At 42.5% G+C, this 21,556-nt stretch overlaps 1 protein-coding gene across 2 annotated transcripts in view; it reads right to left on the bottom strand.

Annotated features, from left to right (window-relative positions):
* Positions 1-21,556, bottom strand: part of cdh24b (cadherin 24, type 2b) — a 183,851-nt gene that overhangs the window by 104,888 nt on the left and 57,407 nt on the right. For both annotated transcript variants that reach the window (XM_080292442.1, XM_080292443.1), the window contains exon 3: positions 3,827-4,121. In XM_080292442.1, the coding sequence (XP_080148568.1) occupies positions 3,827-4,121 (295 nt within the window). The remainder of the gene's footprint in view (positions 1-3,826; positions 4,122-21,556) is intronic.

Below are 21,556 nucleotides of genomic sequence, written 5' to 3'. Positions count from 1 at the left end.
TCATAAATGTCACCAATGCACAGCCTCCTCCCTCCAACTCTTCCATAGACTCTAATGTTAAAATGGCTCAGAAGGTTCGTTTGAAAATCAGAAGAGCATGGTGTCTTTCCACTGTCACCACGTCCATATAATAAACTCCACAGGCATGAAAACTGAGAATTCGGTAGACTAGAAGCTGCTGTCGCTCACGGTGAAAGAATTTTGTCAATACGACTTGTACTTTTAATTTGGGAACGATTTGTTTCGGCCTGACTTTTCTGTTCATTTTAAGCAGCAAAAGTGAGGTGCATGTCTGTGTCGTGTGTATGGAGCCATTGGGTGCAGTCACTATAGCAACCAGGCTCACACCTGCCTGCTTAACGAGCTCTGCCTGCCACTGTACCAAGATTCATCTTAAACACTTCTCTTTCAACTGCTGCTGTGTCCACAGTGTTACAGCCATCATTTTACCCTCAAAACGTCGCCATCGTTGTTCTTTTTCCAACATCTTGTCTTTCAAAGCTCAGAGATGTAAACTTTTTAAACTGTGTGGATCAAAGTGGAGGGATCACATTTGAGTCATTCAGTGATTCAAAGAATATGACCTTTTAATATTCATTCAGATGTTTTCTGACTCTAAATGTTCTTTTCTCATTTCTTAGGTTTTTCTAATTTACAATTAAAACATTTTCAGTTTTTTTCCAACTCCTTCTTCTGTGTAACCTTCAGCTTTTAGCAGTTCAGCACCTTTGTTTTCAGGTTAAATTCGTTTTTTTTTTTGTTTTTTTTTAATCTCATTCAATATTTTTAACTCAAAATTCAGCAATTAATTCATTTCAGTGCATACATTCAGATTCAAGCATTCACACTGCAGTTTCTTCAGAAAATGCACTTTCTAGTTCAGATCTGGCGTTTGGAACTATTTTGGTTTTCATGTGACGTATGACCCTGAAGGTAAGCGCGTCATGGACAAAAGTAAAACGGTATGTCGGTTGTGCCACGCAATGCTCAATTACATTGGTGGGAACTAGTATGTTAGCGCAGTTAGCTCGTTAACGTGTTGGCCGTCCAGCCCCACGCACAGGGCGATCCGCGGTAGCTCGTTAACGAAGATTTGCCGTGTTGTGGCGTTAACGTCATTTCAGATTAACGCTGACAGCACTAGTGGGAACACAACGAATATGACTGCACATTTACTCCGACATCATCCTAGTGCAAAGACAAGTGGAAGCACACAAAAACAACAAGCACGCATGCTACAAACTTTACCCGAGTCATTTAGACAGCCGTTAGCACATGATTCTCCTTATGGGGACCTGATATGTTTAATATGCTGCTGAGAATATAGCCCAGAAGAAGCGAATAGTATAGCTTTTATTTTGGAAAGAGCCATTTTTCTGTAATAAACTCTCTTTTCCAAAGATGAGTGATTTCTCGATCAGATAGATTTATTTTTTTATTACTTTGTTATTTCAGCAACATTAAATTTAAAAACTGTACTTTTGAGTTAAAATATATATTTATAATTTTAATAAATGACAAATTAAAAAGGCATGAACATTTTTTTTGTATCGAAAAACTATCGAACCGAACCGTGAATTTTGTGTATCGTTGCACCCCTAGTAGCTACATGTGGCAACAGTACTTTTAGACCGAGCACAGCTGGTGACAACAACATTATCATGAAAAGTATTGTGAGTTACAAAGTTTTGTATTAGTTTTACTAGTTAATTAATGTTAATTAATTGGGGCGACCGTGGCTTAGGGGGCTGGGAAGCGCATCTGTAACCGGAAGGTCGCCGGTTTGATTCCCGGGGTCTCTGTCCTGGTCGTTGTGTCCTTGCCCAAGGACACAACGACCGCCTACTGGTGTTGGTCAGAGAGGCCGATGGCGCAATATGGCAGCCTCGCTTCTGTCAGTCTGCCCCAGGGCAGCTGTGGCTACAACTGTAGCTTGCCTCCAGCAGTGTGTGAATGTGAGAGTGAATGAATAGTGGCATTGTAAAGCACTTTGAGTGCCTTATAGCGCTATATAAATCCAATCCATTATTATTATTATTAATTGGTTCATATATTTTGTTACATGCTTTTGGACCAGAGCAACTTTTCCAAAGTTCTAGATTCTTCTCCTTGTTTGTGCGCTGGCACGCCCGATCTGATATCCCCGTGTTAGTGTTTTTAATAATGAAGTTGTCTGAGCATTCACCTAGCATTACCCAAGAAGTTAGCTAATGCTTTTAAAAAGGATCACTAGCAAACAAACATGAGTTACCTAAATTTGGCTACTGTAACAGCAGACCTTTAACTTGATAAAAATAGTTATTATATTGTATAAATTAATAATAGAAAGAAAAGCGCTTGAAATGCTTACAGTTTGTTCCAGAAGAGTTTGCATAAAGGTATTTCTTTCCCCCACACTGCAAAGCTATGACAATGCAACAATATGATTGGTCAGTTGCAATGGACCAACACTATTATGCTACTGCAGGAACAAGACAGACACGGGATATCAGATACACCGTGTCTTTACTACAGGATCCTTGTTGAAAGATCAAAGTTAATAGAACGTGCTTTCTGGGGTAAGTTTTAGCTTGAGTGACAGTATTGTGACTTTAAAAAGTCTGTGTAAACAATAGCAGAGGAACTATAGAAAGACGTTAGTGGCATAAATTATAGACTGCTTCAAAAATGAAACAAAACAGTGGTAAATGAGCCGACAGCAGAGTTGTCAAAAAAATGTATAGCAAAAAAAAATAATTTAAGATTATGTACTCATTTGCTACAGTACTTTTAGCAGTTATATGATAGCCACATTAAATGTCTGTTGTTATCTTTGAGGTGCTATAGCTAATAATAAGATGGTGATATTAATGTTGTTATCATTGCTACTGTGTGTAACATTAACAGACGGCGTTAATTCATCAGGACAACACAACTATTTGTGTCTTAAAAGCATTATCTTGATAAAAGTCTACCAGCATCTACACAGAAGCTGTGGCAGCCTACCCTACCAACTCTATTTCATGGGCCATGTCAGCAGTAGCACACCGTTACTTGAGACGACCTAAAAATATTCTTTTGTTTGCTTGTTGCACAGTTGTCTCTATAGTTGTCTATTATAGGTTTTTTACTCAATGGCAGATCTGCAACGCAATTCTAATTTGTTAAAGCTAGCTGCTAGCTTTTCCCCTAAACTTGCTACCTGGTCATACGGACACCATAAATGAAAGATAATATAAAAAAGCCAAAAGAGGATTGCATTAACATTAAAGTACCACATATTGGGTCTGAATTGGTGTGGTTTATTGGAAGCTATCCTTGGTCACAGAACAGCATTTGCTGCTAATGAGGGCACAAAGGATTAGTTAGTCTGACTTTTAGCTATCATTACCACCACCAGGAGCTGTAGTCTGCCAGAGAAAGCCTCTCTGGATGCTTTGTGTCTCCTTGCATACTTAATATAAAAACAATAATATCTGGTAATGTTACATTTTATAACTTAAAAGACCACAAAATGGGTTTTCTCAACTACACATCTCCCTTATAACTGCATTATTATTGCAAAACCCACTTCACACAATATGACACACACTGCTTTGATTAAGGTGTTTCGAACTGACTGCCAACTGGCATCATCTTACTGTTCCTATTGGCTTTGTGAAATAGAAAAAAAGCCATTAAAGGTAAGTAACCCCCTTGGGTAGTTACCCTCAATGAGTCACTAAAACTGTTTGGTCAAAGGCACCTGTTCATTTATTTATCTCATATCATTCACTGTGAAGCACAGCACACTGTTTAATCCTTACCCCCAAACCAACTCTAAACTAACCCTCCACCCGCCCAGTACCTATATTTGCCATCTCAGGTACGGTGGCGCTGTAGGGGCCTTCATCAAAGACAGGCGGGTTGTCGTTGATGTCCTGCACCCGAATTATGAACTGTGACGAGGGCTCCAGAGCACGGTCGGTCTGCCTGTCGGTGGCCGTGGCGATGAGACGATACTCGTCCTTCTCCTCACGGTCCAGCGGCTTGGTGACATGGATGTTACCCGTTTTCTCGTCTATCACAAAGACCGAGCCTGCCCCTTCGCCTCGCAGGACATACTTTGTGCGTCCATCATTCCTGTCCATGTCAGTGTGGAGCTGAGTGAGGACGGACAGAAATGGGAAAAAAGAAAGACAGGGAAAAATGGAAGCAAAGAGGAAGGAAACGGGTGGAAATGGTAAGGAAACAGTGGGGAAGAAAGACAAGAGTAAACACCAGTTAAAAATTAAGTTTGTTTTTTTGAGCCAGTCAGTGAAGACAAAAAACAAGCAGATTATCTTCTGCATGCCTCTAGGATATAATGAATTTGAAAAGAAGCAGACAAAAGAAATAGGCACCATACCCCCCTCTCTCACACAGACACACTTTCCTGCCATTGTGCTGTGTCTCATCTTTCTATTCCTGCAGTATGAGCAGTTATGAACCTGGATCTCCTTAATCTTAAAGCTATCCAGAACACATGCTCAAGTACTCACGCTTAAAGCCCCCATTCAGTTCCCAGCAGCTGTGGAAGAGGAGAGTTTACTAGTCTGTGCACATGCAACGCCTTGGCTATTTAATGAAAGCACCAAATCAAAGGAATAATAAACAGTAGGCCTATCAATTATTCTGTAACTAATAGGTGTGTATAAGTGAGGGTGGAGTTTGTGTGGCAATGGGACACGCAGTATCGATCGCAGCCCTGTTTTGAGGTTTATTGGATCAGCGCCTAGCGGGATGGCAGAGCAGCAGAGCGACCGGCGTCCTCTCATGCAGGGAGAGGTAATATCAGGGAAGGCTCCACACTGTCCTCCGCGACCGACGAGAGACAAGCCAGCGGGATGTGGTGAGCACATCAAGATTCAATCTCATTACCCCCAAACCTACGTGGATCGAATAGAAACTGTGACCAAAAAAAGGAGCGCTAAATTAGGCCCCGCTCGCAAGAAAGTGTGACATTGTGACTTTAGATGGAAAGGAGAGAGCAGAGAGGCGACTGGGGAGGGGATGGGTGGGTTTAGCTCAGGAAAGCATTGTTGCGTGGCAACAGCTAAGCACATTTGCTAAATGAAATGAGAATGGATACTGCGAATCGAAATGTTCATCTACTTTAAGGCTTGCTATTTTTCAAGTGGGGGGGGGGGAATGGCGTGGATGTGCCAGCTTCATGGGGGGTAAACGATAAGCACGTGACAAGGCTTATTCATAAATAAGATGGCAGTCATAAGTCTAGACTGTCAGTTAAAAGTTAAAGCTAATTAAACAGCATGGCACAAAGTTAAACAGCACTTCACCTTCAGAAGAGCTGTGTATTTTAATGACAACGTAAATTGGAAAATCTAAAGGCACACCCACCAACATGAGAGAGTGTTGCGTGAGCAGAATGCACAAGCTAGACATAGATGCACTGCTCTCCTGAATGTTTTTCTTTTCATGGACCTATAAATGAAAATGCAAGGCCTTCAATAACTAGCTTAAAAATCTTCATGTTAGCTTAGTTCCTCTAAGCTACTTTAGTTATCACATAGGAGACGTGCTCCTTTATGTATGACCCTCTCTGCACGTTGATCGCCTTGGGCAAACGGATTGACAGACAAGACAGATCAACATTCACGTCTGTCACATTTGCATGTCCAGCTGACTATTTATGTTCAGAGTTTATAATTGTCTTCATTGTCTCTGGGGGCCCAGCACATTTTCTCCTTCTACCTCCAGTCAAATGCCTGGTTGACTGGAAACATGTATATGTATGGGTTCTTGCAACTCTTTGAAATTGGATGACCAGTCATTTGTGACAGGACATGATGGAAAAGGATCACTTCCGACATATTTCTCTCATATGTCCTTGTTGGGGTTTAGAATTTACATTACAAATAACATGTAGCCCCTGTAGCCAAGACCACCTTGGCAAGTAATCTGAGTAATTTTGATGCAATTGTCCAAGAGACCAAGTGTAAGGAGTGGCAGCTGCTCAGGCTGAGAAAAGAAACAAAAAAAACCCAAACTGAACATAGCATTAGCTGAAGCACACTATGAAGAAACATCAGCTGACCTCAGTGCTAGACTACATGATCTGATACCAACTGATACCATTCAGTTGGCAGGCTTTATTTAAGCTGCTTTAACCTGTCTATAGGTGATGAACATCTGCAAGCTGCTTTGCAACCCACCTCTACATTTCAGTTCCATGTTGTGTATGATTTGATTTGGTCATATTACTGCCATATCTGTTGTCAAGGATCCCTGCTTCCATTTGTCATGGCCTCTTACCAACGCCTCCCTACTTTTGGCTTTCTGTCTGTGCACGTGGATGAGTAGGGTCCCAAAACAGAGACATTTAGGAGGCAAGTTGATTATGATGCAACTCGCTGCTGACATTTTCCACTGCAAAAATTTAGTGAGTGTTTAATATTCTTAACATCTCAATAATGAATCATCATGTTACTTTTATTAATTAGTTTCTCTTTTACCCACTTTCACTTCCCACCACTAACCTTCATTGAATGGGCCTCTTTCACAGCAGACTCTGAGTAGTCACAGCATGAAAAGCTCAAGAGCTGCTAATGACATTAAAGATGCCTCAGTTTCACTCAAGTATCTCAATGAGTTACAGTATGAAGGAAGCCACAGTCTCACGACTCTGAAAAAAAGGTGTTAAAATGAATCAGGCCATAATTAATGCTTTTTTATATATATTTTTTTTTACACCTTTTACTACACCTATACTATTGTGAAGAAAGCTGTTCCCAAGTTATATGACTAGCCTGTCACTCCCCCTAATCAGTTCAGCCACTCCTTATCTCTACCTGCCCATAAGCACAAACTCTTTACCAGTCTTTCACTACAATGCTTGTCCCTGGGCTACCGCCTGATTTTACCTTTGCTTTAGAACCTGGTTCCTCACTGCCTGTCTGCTTTTGAGCTCACAAAACACCTACATAAACTCTGACAAGGCACATTATTTACAACCCAATTAGGACCTGACCGTGCAAATTCAATTATGGCATGTCTCATTTCTGTCGAACACACTCCATACATGGCATCCATATGGATGAACTTCCAGCCACCACTTGAGATCAGATTTCCCAACTCAAATATATGTTATTGCACCACCTATAGTAATAAAGCAGATAAATGGTCTCTCCATGTACCTCATACCCTCGGTACAATATAGCAACCCTATTAGAGGCAGTGTTGTAAACATTCAGGCAAACTGGTGCACACCTCACTTTCAGTGTATTTCAAAATGACACGCGGAAATTGTGCAAAGCACCAATGAGGCAAAAAATTTATTAGAAAGACACTTTACTAATCACTGTCTTTTAAAAAAATCTGCATCCACACAGCTGACAATGGGCCAAGACATTGTTGTGGCACTGGTTTATATGCAAACTAATTTTCTCTTCACTTGTTTTCCAGATCTAATTATTTGTTTTAGTCCATCACCAGTGCAAATTTGCAGGTTCAAAAGGTTTTGATATTTGAACAAATTAAGTATTTTTGCAGTCAGGGTCTCAAAAGTTCATTAAAAAGTATTTAAATTATGACCTACACAGTATTTAGGTTTCCTCTCATCTTCTAAGCAGGCCAACTGGGGCCAATTGGCCAAAACACCCGGCTGGTCGGGACCACCACGGGAGCCCGGTTCCTCACTCCCCTTAACGAAGAGCCATTAACAATCAAAGTCTTAACGGCCCTGCAGCTTAACGAGGGGACTTAACGAGCTTCTTAATGAAGCCCCAGCCATCATTACCACAGTGAGTGGTGGCAGCACTGATTGAAAGCACTGCTCAGAGTCATTCTGAAGCAGGAGAGACCAGCCTAAGGAAACCAAATCCATTTAAGGCTGACCTCTCACCCTTATCTGTTCTTCCAAGATTAATAGGAAAGTATAATAAGGGAATGCATTTGACAACATAATGGCTATGGGTAATTTATGGCTACAGAAACGTGTGAAAATAACCAAACAATTTTATATATAACACAACTGGCTATCACCATATTTCACATCAGAATGATATGACATCTCATAACTCGTACATTTCATATCCCTCTGATATACCATCAAATATATCAAGAGCCAAACAATATGAAGCCACTGGCCACAAAAGCCAAATTTACTGTTGTGTCACCTCTGCTTGCAGAATGATTTCAGCCTGATAAGCTGCCATTCCCATTTTCTTCACCGCCTCTTGTGTATGCAACACCCAGCCTCCCCAGACTCCTAAATCTCTTCAATTACTTATATTATCATAAGGTAATATGCTTATACTCATATACTCAATTTCACATTTTTGCAATAACCATAAATCATGAAGCGAGGAGGAAAAGTACTCTCTGCCAACCTCTAAATCACTTAAATAACTAATATCCCGTATACACAATTTCACATTTCTGCTGCACAATAAATCATAAAAACACCAGGAAAATGTGTTTTTTCCACAGCTGTGCATTAGCCTAATGAATGTGGATGTTATTCCCTACAACTTCAGTGTGTGTGTGTGCGTCTGATGTGCTTGTGTGCTTTGAGGCTAAGATGGTGGTTAGGTTACAGTAATAGAAAAAAAAAAAGATAAAGTGCGGTAAATCAGGTGGCGGCTCACGTGAAATGCCGATAGGCGTACACCACCGAGCCCTGTGATTGGCAGTGGGGTTCAATTCCCAAACACATCAGGAAACGTCTGCAAGGTCACGCAGGCAGGTGTGAGAATACCGACCCGTCTCCTGTTGAAGCTGTAAGAGGGGAAGCTATTCATCTTGTGCATGGTGACTTCAAGAGAGCCAGAGGTCTATGGGACCACCACCAGCTCCAGCAGTCAAATTCTGCAGCAAGGCTGGGTGAGGGTAAAAAGGGAGGGGTTACCGTTGGTGGGTGAGTGGGGAGGGGGGCAGCTGAGGCTGAGCCAGCTCCGTCATATCAGCCGGGGAGTGTCAAGCAGGGCAGAGGGTAGAGGGTCAGCCAATCGATTTGGAGCAGGCCCACCGATTCGGAGAGATGTCTAAAGAAACGGGCCGATCAGGGAAAACGTCAGGAAAATTAATTTGGGACAGAGCCCACATGAGTTCAGAGAGCCCGTTTGAAATGAAACTATGCCTTGTGGCCAGCTTACCTACCACCGCAATATCATTAGTTTTGCTTGAGGGTATGTGTAAGCATTTATGTGTGCACGCAACTGTGCATGTGTGTCTTACTATACGTGACCGTTTTAACAACAGGCCTTCCAGGTGAGTATGTGAGTGTGCCGGCCCCAGTAACTTTAAAGAAAGAGGTGTAATGACTGCGAGTCTCCTTGTGCCCTGGCTGAACCTCCACTTGGCACAGTTCTAGCACAGAGTGGACAGCGAGCCAAGGCTTGACTGAGAAAATGTGTGTGTGTGTGTGTGTGTCTGAGTCTGTGTTTGTGTGCCACTGAGAGCCTGTGGTGACTGACCTGGAGAGAGAAGAAACCATTGAGGGAAGGCCAGGAAGTGTGGGAAGGTTACTAAAGCACAGCGCAGGGCTAAGGCCAGCATCTGCAAAGCACTAATAACTAAAATCAGTAAGCGTTGATGGCTCTGCCATCATCAGGTGTCTTAGCTGTCAGTCCCAAGAGGAGAGGAATGCAACTCCATCTCTGCTTGTGAGACGACAAAGGAGAGCAAAGCCTAAGTAAACCAAAACAATAAAATACATTCAGAGCACAAACTGCATGTGAACACCTGGCCTGGTCTGTCCTATTCAATCCTCTGTGATACACAGAAAAATAAAAATTAGCCTTTGAGTTATTTATATAGGTAATATTATTCTTTAAAAGCTCTCTTTAATATGAATGCTTCTGTTTTGCGTAATTGCCCACTAGTCTGCAGCATCGGTGTGCAGAACTCTCTTAAAACTCCTTGAGCTGCAGGATATTTGGTATTTAAATCTGTAAAGTATTGACCGGACCAGCCCATAACACCACATTTTTTTCTTTTTGAGCCTTGTCTTGGTGCAGTTACTTGTGCATTTTGGATCATTATTCCATTGAAAGGTTCCACTTCTTGTTCGGCTTCAACTTTCAGACAGATGGCCTCACATAATCTTCAGGCGCTCAATCATATGATGGAGAATTCATAGTAGGATCAATGACTGCAAGCTGCCCAGTCCCGGAGGCAGCAAAGCAACCCCCAAAACCATCCCATTTCCACCATCATGCTTCACAGTTGGCACGAGCCGCTTCTCCTGAAAAGCTGTCTTTGATCTGTGCCAGACATGTCTTCTGTTACTGTGGCCAAACAGCTCAATTTTGAATGTGGCCATCCAGAGCGCTTTATACCAAAAGGCCTGGTCTTTGCTTTAATGTTCACTGGCAAACATTTTGTTTAGCTTTCTTCTGGCGCACCTCCCATGCAGGTTAAATTATGTGCGATAGGGTTCGTGCAAACTACAGTGTGCTCGTGTGTTGAATCTGAATCAAGAATCCACATTTCCAATTTGATTCAAATTTAACAGATCTGAAGATGTATTATGTGGGACACACTAGGCCATGTTTTTTTAATCTATTTAAAGTTGCAGTAAATAGAAATTTAAGGAAGGGAAGCAAAACACCAAAAAGAAAATTGAAAATGGATAGCCCTACTTCTGCAGCTGCCCCCTCTAACGTGTTTGTTCTAAGCCCCACCACATATGGGCGTGTTTGTCTTTGCTTTATACGTGCTAAAGTATGTCAGCGCTTACAGCTGGTGTGCAGGAAGTCTTTTTCTGTTTTTTTGTACAGTGACATCAAACAATCATGTGGCCTACACCGGCTTTAATTTATGAAAATGTAATTTTTATGTGTAATCTGATGACTGCACCACTGAGGACCAAGTAAGGATAAGTGGCAATGTATTTAATGACTCTGAATTTATGAATAATTCCAAGTTTTGTGAGGGAAATCCTTAGGGGGTATCTTTACGATTGATTGGTTCAACCAATTTCATTTAATAAAAGCCTCTAAATTCAGGACCGTGTTGTCTCTTGTTGTTGACGTCTAAATTATTGTGGGTTTTTCCTGCTAGTCCATAATAAAATAAGCCATCACCACATCATCACCCACTAAAATGTGTTTTTACACCAGCAGCATTTAAATGCACAGTTGTTACCAGCGTCACACACAGACAAATCAGATTCAAAATGATAAACATAAGAATGAATTATGTCAGATTATGTTGTCCCTGATCAGATTAGATCAGGCTACAACAGATCAGATATGCAGTATAGCGTCATAACTAGCTAAACAAACACATGATGCCCTAGTTGTATAACCGGGCATTAGTGGATTCAAACGGGATGTAATAATTCCTTAATAATCCCTAATAAATCACTGACCGTATTAAAATAAACCAAATAGACATTTCTGTGATATATTTAAGTTAATAATAACACTGTATTGTAAATGCAGGCACGTAGAAGGTGCCAGAGGAAGGAACACAACTATCACCTAGTCCACATGCCTCACAGTGGATTGAGGGGGGATTATTACCAAACTGGGGGGGATTACATAATCTGGCAAAAAATGCTTTTTTATTGTAATTCGGTCATATCACCTGACAAGACAACTGCTTGTGCCTTGCCCCGTCACATTTGCAGCAATTATTTTGTGAGTCTTAACCAAACAATAACAAAAATAAGACAAGTTAATTATCCATAACTGTAAGCCAGAATCCCCACAAAGCCAATAATTGTCATGATGAGAAAACACCCGCTACTAGTCTCAAGCAAACCATTAGAACAGCATAAAACAACCGCAGCCACAACAAGAACGCAGGCAGTGTTTCACCCGGTGGGCCTCGCACACACACACACGCGCGTGCATGCCGATTTACACAGCGCTCTTTCGGCTGTCCTGCTCTCCACTCTAATCAATGCAGACACACATAAGAACACCTTCCAATTATGCAGAGGCACTCAAACACAAGACCCAGCCCGCTCCCCAGAAATGTGAGCAGCATACAGCGAGACCCTCAGGAGCACTTGCGACTTCAGAAGGCGAAACCTTCGCATGGAGACGGGTTTGAAATTCCGGCTGAACTTTCAATCAAATCCGTGGAAATTCTCCATTTTTTGTTCGACGCTCTAAGGAAACATGTCAGACGGTATTGAAACGAGTCCCCTCTGGCTCCCTGTCTGTTTGTCTTGCGCCGAAATGAGGTTCAAACACGTCATGAGAAGCCGCAGTTAATTGTTTAGCATCGATCCGCCATCGATTGTGCATAGAAGTTTGGTTAGTGTCAGTCGGCGCGTTAATTCGGTTGTGGTGTGGACACGCTGTCCTGTTCCCGTTTGATCTAATATAATCTGTCTCTGGAGGGCATGCTGTGTGGCCTCGAAGAACGCAGAACAGTCCTCTGTCACACACACACACTTCCTCCTGCTCGCACACTTCCTAACAGAGCATTTATTATTCATCATTATTAGACTTTTCCTTTAGCACGATAAGCTCCTCAATGCATCTCGCCACTGTTGTCTTCCTCCGCAATACATTATTCAGGACAAAACTGTGCTTTTAGCCTCGGAGTATGCAAATCCCACTTTTGATTATCATAATCAGCTGATGTATGAGAGCGAGAGTGTGTGTATGTGAGTGTGTGTGGCGGCTAGTCAGATGATTGTTTGTGTTTTATTGCTTCAGTGCTCCACTCTAGTGTTGTATACTTCACATCATATTTTTTAGCCGAGGGAGACGAGCTTGGAAAAGGCCACTGGAGGCTTAACTCACTGCTGTACATTTAAAGGGCAAATCGCCCACATATATGCCACCGCGTGCCACTGCCAAGAGGAATGGCTTTTACCAACTTGGAACCAACTTGTGTGTGCGTAAAGTGGGCAATAATGAAGGGAATTTTCAAGCTCTGTTTATCATCCTGTTTGTTGCAGTTACTGGTGTCGAGCTGAAGGATTGCCTGAGGAATGGCTGACAACGTCTTACATGTCAATAGAGAATATATTACAAGAAAACTTGAATAAGTTGAATCATAGTTTTACTATATTGATAGCTCCCTGCGTTTTTCTCTGAGATACAGATGGTGTATCTACACCACAAGAATCAGGTGTTAGTCAAGTGTTAGTTTACTCAATATACATAGAAAGCATAATTTTTTTCAAGAATAATACATGATGTTCTCACAATTGCTCTTAAGATATACCAGTAACAGAAACAGGAGATACAATATAGCTTCTAAAGTGTATGTGTTGTTTGGGATGTAACCAGCTAGTTGACCAGTTAGATTAAAAGGTTTCCAGTTCAAAGGCGTACTGGCATATTTTAAGACATCTAAGAAGTCAAATCACCAGTTAACCTAACCCCACTAGCTGCATGTCTTTAGGGAAGACCTGGGGGAGAAAATGCCCGTTTGTTCAGGCTTGCTACTCAGGATGCATTAAAAAAAAAGTAACATGAGTGCCCCTGTGTGATTCTATCCTCATCCTCGTTCACCTCTGTTCCCCTCTCCCATCTGTGGCCAGTCCAACCAGCTCCCTCTGCCCTCCCTCCCACGGCCTCCTGCGTATCTCACGCCGACCTTAATCTCATCTCCTGACGTGCCCTCGCCATGCACCCCCCTCACCTTTGTAACCGAGCCTTTTGCCCGCCTCACAGCCTTTTCACACCAGCTGTGCGTCAATAAAGAGGAAGTATTCAAAGAAATGCACATGGAGATCTGTTTTTTGTTTGCTCACAAATCACATAAATACAGTTTTTATCATAAATTTTAGTTTTCAAGCCTTAAATTAACTGAATCTTAGTTGTTTGTGTAGGTTCTCAGTCACTGAGGTCATGGTAATCTAAGGTAATCTTTCCAAACACGTTAGACAAATCTTAATTGCTATTAACTACAATTCTCTGTGTAGCTATAAGAAAATCTTGTTTTGAAGTCTCAAAGTTCAGCATTTCTGCCACTGCCACAATGTCTTTTGAAAGACATTAGGTCACAAGTGATGTGTGGATTCAACTAAATAAATTAAGTCACAATTGAACCATGCAGCAGAGAAACCACACCCCACAGCGTAACCTTTTTATGTTTTATGTTTTTCTCTAAAACTGACTATACTTTCCAAAAACAAGCATCATGTTTTATTAAAAAGACCTGGAACTAGCAATTTAGACCATAAATTTATTAGGAGTGAGCTTACTGAGATGGAAAAATCAATTTCCCAGAATTTCTTGGGAATTTTTTTCTTGTTGTTTTTTGTCCAATGTTAGTCATTAAAGCTCATACATGTTTAACCTCCTAAGACCCGAACTCTTCCACGGCATGCATTTTCAATTTCTCTTTGATATTTGGGCTGATTGGGGCCCGATGTTTGTAAAAACAAAGAATTACCAGATTATTTTTTTACCTTATTTTTGTTTTTAAGAAAAATAAGAGCCACATATGAGGATATTTGTTTAAAATTTTGATAGAACAGTAGCAGTATAATGTCCTCGTAAGTGGATATCAGGCCCATGTAGGGCAAAATTGAGTATTTTGGTCTAAATAACCCAAAATGTGATGTCCACATATGTGGACGCCAGGTCCTAGGAGGTTAAAGCACTTTAAACTGGTTTGACTTTTCAGACCCAGAAGCTGCTCCCATCTTCTTTATACAGTGTATATAAGTCTTAAACATATCATGGACCCACATTTTACAACTCTTGCAGTCTATCTTCTTTACAGACCAACAGCGCTGCTTGAGTAGCTGTGGGCTTGTTTGGCACACGATAAAAGTGATTTATTTTCTTTTTAGGTCAACAAAACCTGACTGGAGTAGACTCATGTGTGGCCAGTTACTGTATATGACTGAGCAGAAATGAATGTCCTGATTATGAGGAAATGTGTAAGACATTTTGGGGATGGCAGCTTTGCTGCTTTAACAGTAACGTGGCCGTCTAGGCTAAGGAAGCTAAAATTCAGTGCTCATGCAACAACCTCATTTACAAACAGCATTAATGTTCACATGAATAGAGAAGTGCTTTTTTAATTTAATGCTTTAATATTAGTAATGTGTTAATGTTACGGGTTTACAGGTACAAAAATCAAATTTGAGCAGCCAACAGGTTCACAGCAGGATGACTTCTGTCACTGTAACTACCTCCTGTTCTTTTCTCTCACTCAGTTCCTTTCAGTCATGTGTCGTCTCCTCTTCTTTAGCCTCCTCTGCCCTCCACTGTTGCCCATGCCCTCAGCTCTCTGACTCATGGGCTCCTTCAGGGCCACGGGGAGAAGTGGAGCGCACAGTCTAGGCCAAAGCATAAATATTAGCTCAAGGTCACGGTCACAGAGCTCACACTGGGCTATGCATAATCATGAATTCAGCTCCTGCACAGCCTTCTTCCCTTCATACTCCACCACTTAAACTCTCACTGTATTTCTCACCATTGACACCGACTAACCTTGTAGGGTTAACCTCAGGTAATGGAGCATCCCCGGCTCTAATTTTTTGCTTTATTTTAGGCTGTTACACTCCTTTACGGGTTGTTAAGGTTACACAAATGCTAGCCGATATTTCTGGGGTTACCTCCAAATGTATTTTTATATTAAGTTAAAAATGTTCTGGATGTATTCTAAAGGGGGCTCATACACTCCCTGAGATAAAATACTGCCATCTTCACAGAATGATGCTTTAAATTCAGATACTTGCTTTGCTGATTTGTTCGACATTATCCCGAGATGAAACAGGGGCTATAAAGGGAGCAGGGAGATTGGAAGTAAAAGAAGAGAACGGCGGGCTGTGTTTCCTTTGAATTCCATCTTTAATAGACTCCACAGCTTCTCCTCTTTTCTTCCTCTTCTTTCCCCTCGTAGCCTTGTTCCTTCCCTCCTCCTGTCTATTATTTTCTCTATGTGATCCTGCACCCACTCAGCACTGAGACACATTTAAATCTGGCCTCCACAGGGGCTTGCAATAAAATGGTATTTAACTGCATCCTCAATTCCCTCCTCTCTCTCTCCTGCTCTCTTGTATTTTCCTCGTTGTAAACCCTGCACGTCCCTGCACTGATGCCCTGCCTCTTTTCATAACCCTCTCCTCGTCTCCCCGGCCCGTCTTCCTTCCTCCGACTCGCTTCAGGCCTCGACGGGCTGCGAGGTCAGCTTCAGAGATGTGTGGTCCTTCCCCCTCCTCTCTTTTTCCTTTAACTGTCTCACACGTTCTTCCCATCTACCAATTGTCAGCCATTAACCTTTCCTCACTTTCTACCACTTACATTTTTCCCCTCCCTCCCTCTGCTCCATATATCCTCACGCCATTAACGCCGCCGTACGTCCCCCTCTCTGTAGTCTCTCTTACTTTTCCCCTGCACATCATCCCCTCTTTGTCCTGCATGGTAATCTTGCTCTGCTCTCCCTCGTTGTCTCACCCTCCCCTCTTCCCTCCCTCCCTGCACTGTAGTCACTCTCTAATTGCTGTCTCACCCCTGCTGTGCTCGGACCCGGAGGCTAAATGATTTCTACAGGGAGAGTGGAAGCACAGGAAAACACCGAGTCCTTTTTTTAATAACTATTGATGAGTGTCTTGTCAGGAGGCATGTGTGTGTGTGTGTTTACAGTTACAATTGGCCCTCCTATTGGCACCATCACACGCTCTTCTCATCTTTTGTCTGCCTCTCCATGCCTCTTTCCTCTCTCATTCCTCCAGACTCATGAGAGAGCCTTTTATCTGCACACTTTTATTTATAACTTTGAAGCATGGCTCACGAGTTTTCTGTGTGATGTGTTTCTGCAGCGACGGAGTGTGTTTTACCTATTCTTGATACAAATGTGTATTTAGAATCTACAAGTGTGCGCGTGTTTGTCTATTCCACAACTTCTATGCATGTCAGGGATGGAACGAAGTGTCTGTTTACTGCAGAAGTAGTGAAGCTTTCACTTCAGGCACACATATCACATGTGCAGTAGAGTTCATTAAGTAGGACCCAGTTGTTGACACAAAGAGAAACTTTTGTTCGACGTTGATTTAACAAAAATCAACTACTGAAATCCAAAAGCAGAGAGACAGCAGAAGGAAAACAAGGAATACAAGCCACCACAACCTGACAAAAGACCAAGACTGACACACACACACACACACACACACACACACACACACACACACACACACACACACACACACAAAGCGAGGGATAACAAGGCACAGGTGAACTCATTTGAGACACGGAAAGAGAGGATTGAAGTAAAAACAGAAAACCACATGAGGAAGTAAACTTTAAAAAAAAGAAGCTAACACTAACAGAGATACCGAGAATAAACTCAGACAATGTGAAATGCAGAAAAAGAGAACACAGGAGGCACACGGAGAAGAAAGACGCATAGGAGGAGCAAAATAAGAACTGAGCTTTACGATAATAAGCAAGGATCAAAAACAGACGGTGGTGAAATGCAGGAATAGTACAGTGAGAAGTATTGCGTCACATATAAAATTACAGTTAAGATTCGAACATTTCAGGCCAAATTTGATCCAATGAAATGTTTCCCATGAGTCCACGCCTACGCTACCTGAATCCATTAGCAGTAAAATACATACTATCTATATATTTGTTTGCCTTGTGTTTGTATGTAGAGCCTGTGAGATACCCAGTTACTAAAGCTGTGAAATACACTGCTGAAAAAAGATGAAAGGAACACTTTTTAATCAGAGTGTAGCATCGACTCATTTAAACTTGTGAGATATTGATCTGGTCAGTTAGGTATCAGAGGGGGTTGTTAATCAGTTTCAGCTGCTTTGATGTTAATGAAATAACAACAGGTGCACTACTACACTACTGGTAGCATGAGGTGATACCCGGACCCTACAGAGGTTGCACGGGTAGCCCAACTCCTACAGGATGGCGCATCAATACGTGCCATAGCCGGAAGGTTTGCTGTGTCTCCCAGCACTGTCTCAGGAGCATGGAGATTTCTGGAGACAGGTAGTTACTCGAGGAGTACTGGACAGGGCCGTAGAAGGTCCTTAACCAATCAGCAGGACAGGTATCTGCTCCTTTGTGCCTTTTGTAGCACTGCCAGAGCTACAAAATGACCTCCAGCAGATCACTGATGTGAATGTCTCTGACCAAGCAATCAGAAACAGACATCATGAGTGTGGCGTGAGGATCCGACATCCTCTAGTGCGCCCTGTGCTCACTGCCCAGCACCGTGGTGCCAGATTAGGATTTACAGAATACCAGAATTCTCAGCCCACCACTGGCAAACTGTGTTTTTCACAGATCAGAGCAGGTTCATGTGACAGATGTGAAAGGGTCTGGAGAAGCCAGGGAAAATGTTTTGCTGCCTGTTACTTTGTCCCTGGAGTGACACAAAGACTAGGTAGGCTAGGCAACGGCAACATGACTGCCATTAGGTATCAGAATGAGATGCACGACCCTACCCTGCCCGGCCTCATGTATGCCAGCAAATCCTGGAGGATGAAGGAACTGATACCTCGACTGGCCCCTGGTTCGGTCCGTCTAACGCCACCAGGTTGCATCTCAGACCGTCTAGGAGCTCAGTGATGCCCTGATCCAGAACTGGGACAAGATCTCCCAGGTCACCATCAGTTGTCTCGGCAAGTCCACACAAACCATTTTGAGTTGGTGCAATGCAATTTTGGTAAAATGGACTAAATTGTTTCATTTTTTCACTTGAATTCTTTTGTTTCTAACACATTACTTAGTCTATATCGGCATAGATATCCAGCATGATTGTTCTATGGAGAAATAAAGTGCTTTCAAAATGTTCCTTTCATTTTTTTGAGCAGTATAGTTTTATCATAAAAGAGAAATACTGCATGCAGCTGAATAAATGTACTTGTAGCTAATGAGGAACAAGCTTTGCAAGAGTGAAAATTAGAGAAAAAGCATGCATACTAAGAATTAACTTCGTCTGACAACCTCATTCTCACCATTGCATCACACCGAGGATTTCCTACAAGCACTTCTCCAATATCTCGTGTGCGCATGTTGCACCCAGAGGCTCAGGTCTTATCATTAGCAGGACAGTCGGTAACTAACTGTTTTATTTATATATCTTAAGATGCCCCGAGGCAGGGGGAATCTTTTAAATGCACTTTGCAGAGCAATTTTTAGTAGTGAATGTTAATGATTCAATATAATGATGAGAAATGACTGGTATTGTTCAGCATGTCAGGAGCTAAAAGTATCTAATTACTATTTCCCACTGATGCCTACATGTTATAGATTCCTGCCATGCCCTAGTGTGAGCGCCATGTATAGTACAGACAGCAATGTTAATTGCGTACTACCAGCATATTTCACTAACTATGAATTATGTATGCTCATGATGATGTAAATGATATGCTAATGAGGACGATAGCCTAAGTCCACTTCCTGTTGCGCTGGTGAATTATATATGCACGTTCACCAACACACCAGGTCTCACATATGCTTACGCTGTTATCGGGGTGAAGACGGGGCAAGAAGGAATTTCCTAACAGAGAGGAAGAAGCTGCTGTATATGTCACGTTTTCCCCCCGCATGAGGTGTTAGGGAGTTTGCATTTCAGCAGCGAGAGAGTAAGGGGAGAAGAAAAGCTAATCAGAAAAGGGGCGGTTTTTTTTTTTTTAATCCCAGCTCTGCTGAGGCGCCTTTTCTCCTCAAGAAAAATCTGTGTTTCTTTCACACAGCCTCTGCAATCACTTGAAACCCCATTACAGACCATGTGACAGCATCAATTAAATTCACAATTATCATGGGGCAGAGACACTCCACTGTGAGAAAATATAGTAACATGGCAGCGTCTGCAAGTGTGCACACGTGTTTTTGTGTGCCTGTGCATGCCCGTGTGTGTGTGTGCAGGGCTCTGCATGGGTGTAAGAGAGACATAAAGAGCGAAAGGGTGTTTGTAGAGAGCAGAAAACTGACTCAGACAGACCGCTGAAAACCTCTTGCCCTTTTAGGCAACTCTAGTGAACCTGAACAACTCTCCAAAAGCAATATGCTACAGTAAACAAAAACTTGCATCTCTGAGAGTGCAGAGATATTTCAAGCAACAGCTGATGGATAGTGGAAGGCTCAGAGACTGCTTCATTTTATATTCTCTTTAGATTGATGAACAGATTAGCACTTTTTGTGACAGAGCTTCTGAAAGTTTGAAATCAGAGGAAGTGCTCATAAATGTCCTTTCAAAACTGCGCCCAGCGCTGTGTCCACAGAGTTGCCCCCGCCACCCCCTCCACACCACCAATTCATTATCAGTTTAGCAGCAGGGCCTTTGTCTCCTATTGACATCACAGATTAGACTCTTGGCTCTAGTTTCCAGCTTTAGTAGAGATTTATTTGGAACAAACTGTCCAAGATCACACAAAAATCCAGCATGAATCAATGTCACAAGGCGTATTTTAAAACAAGCCCGCAGAAAAACACCTTCACATGACCACGATTTGCGTAAGGACAGTATAGTTGGTTTTAGGTGAGTTGCGTTGTTTTGAAACAGAGGCAACAGTATTTGCAGCTGACTGAGCCTGATTTTGGACTGGGCTAGGTCTGGCAGGTGGAGCTGTTTTGGCCTGCACAGTCAATTTCTTCACACTTCTCCATTAAAACACAATCAGGCCCTCAATAGGGTAAAAAAAACCACAAAAAAACCCCCGACAAGCGCGCATTGATCTCTCTACCTATAGAGCTGGCCTACACTGGGCCAGAGCGGGAGATTAAAAATTCATAAGCGTATTAAGATCTATAAGAGCATTATACATGTGTGCCGCCACTTGTCTCATACAGTAGGGAACTAATCATACGCATCTCTAACCCAGTACACACAGATACACAGTCACAATAGTGTTCTGGGTGTACTCCAAGTGTCAGCACTATCATATGGGCGTGTGTGTGTGTGTGTGTGTGTGTGTGTGTGTGTGTGTGTGTGTGTGTGTGTGTGTGGCCTGGCGTTGTTCCCTCCTTGAGTGCCATACAATGTGCTGGCATAAATACCTGCTTGACACAGCAGATTGGCACTAATGGCTTTACACGCAGTGCCATCTGTAAGCTGGACCATTGGCTCTTACATCTTCTCCAGTGCTTCCCAGCATTCTACTCAGACCTTCATCAGTCACAGCACAAAGCAAAAGGAGCCACATTAAATATTAGCTAAACATCAGGGAGGCTTGCGCACAAAGCCCGCGAGGTCCTGCCCATCTGCCTGCACCTGGATATTAAAACCTAAAGATGCAATGTGATGTGGGTCTTTTCAGTTCAACGCACCTCCCACTGAGCTGAAGCTCTGAACTTGAAGCGCTCACACACACAAACACGCACACCGGCTTCTCACAGCCTACAGCAGTCACACGGGGATCATTACTATTCATTTGCTCAGCAAACTGGCCACACAGGCTTATAAATTAGCTCATCTACCGCAGCTGGGTACTGAGACAGTTGGCGCATGCTGAGGACTGAGAGCGCAGCCATTACAGTGCAGGGCTCCGAGACACCTTCTGTCCACTCGACGTGACCTCTTCCACGCTCGTCTGCTCACTCTTTAAAAAAAGGGAGAGGGGAGGTGTGTGTGTGTGTACTGGGCAAGACACAGTCAGTCAGTGATCTAAATAAATTGCAGACCTGAGCAATAGGACTGTGCTGAGGGCGAA

This window comes from Astatotilapia calliptera, chromosome 18 (assembly GCF_964374335.1).
Source record: "Astatotilapia calliptera chromosome 18, fAstCal68.1, whole genome shotgun sequence".
Lineage (NCBI taxonomy): Eukaryota > Metazoa > Chordata > Actinopteri > Cichliformes > Cichlidae > Astatotilapia > Astatotilapia calliptera.
Note: the sequence above shows the minus strand (reverse complement) of the source record. Positions and strands in the feature narration are given on the sequence as shown.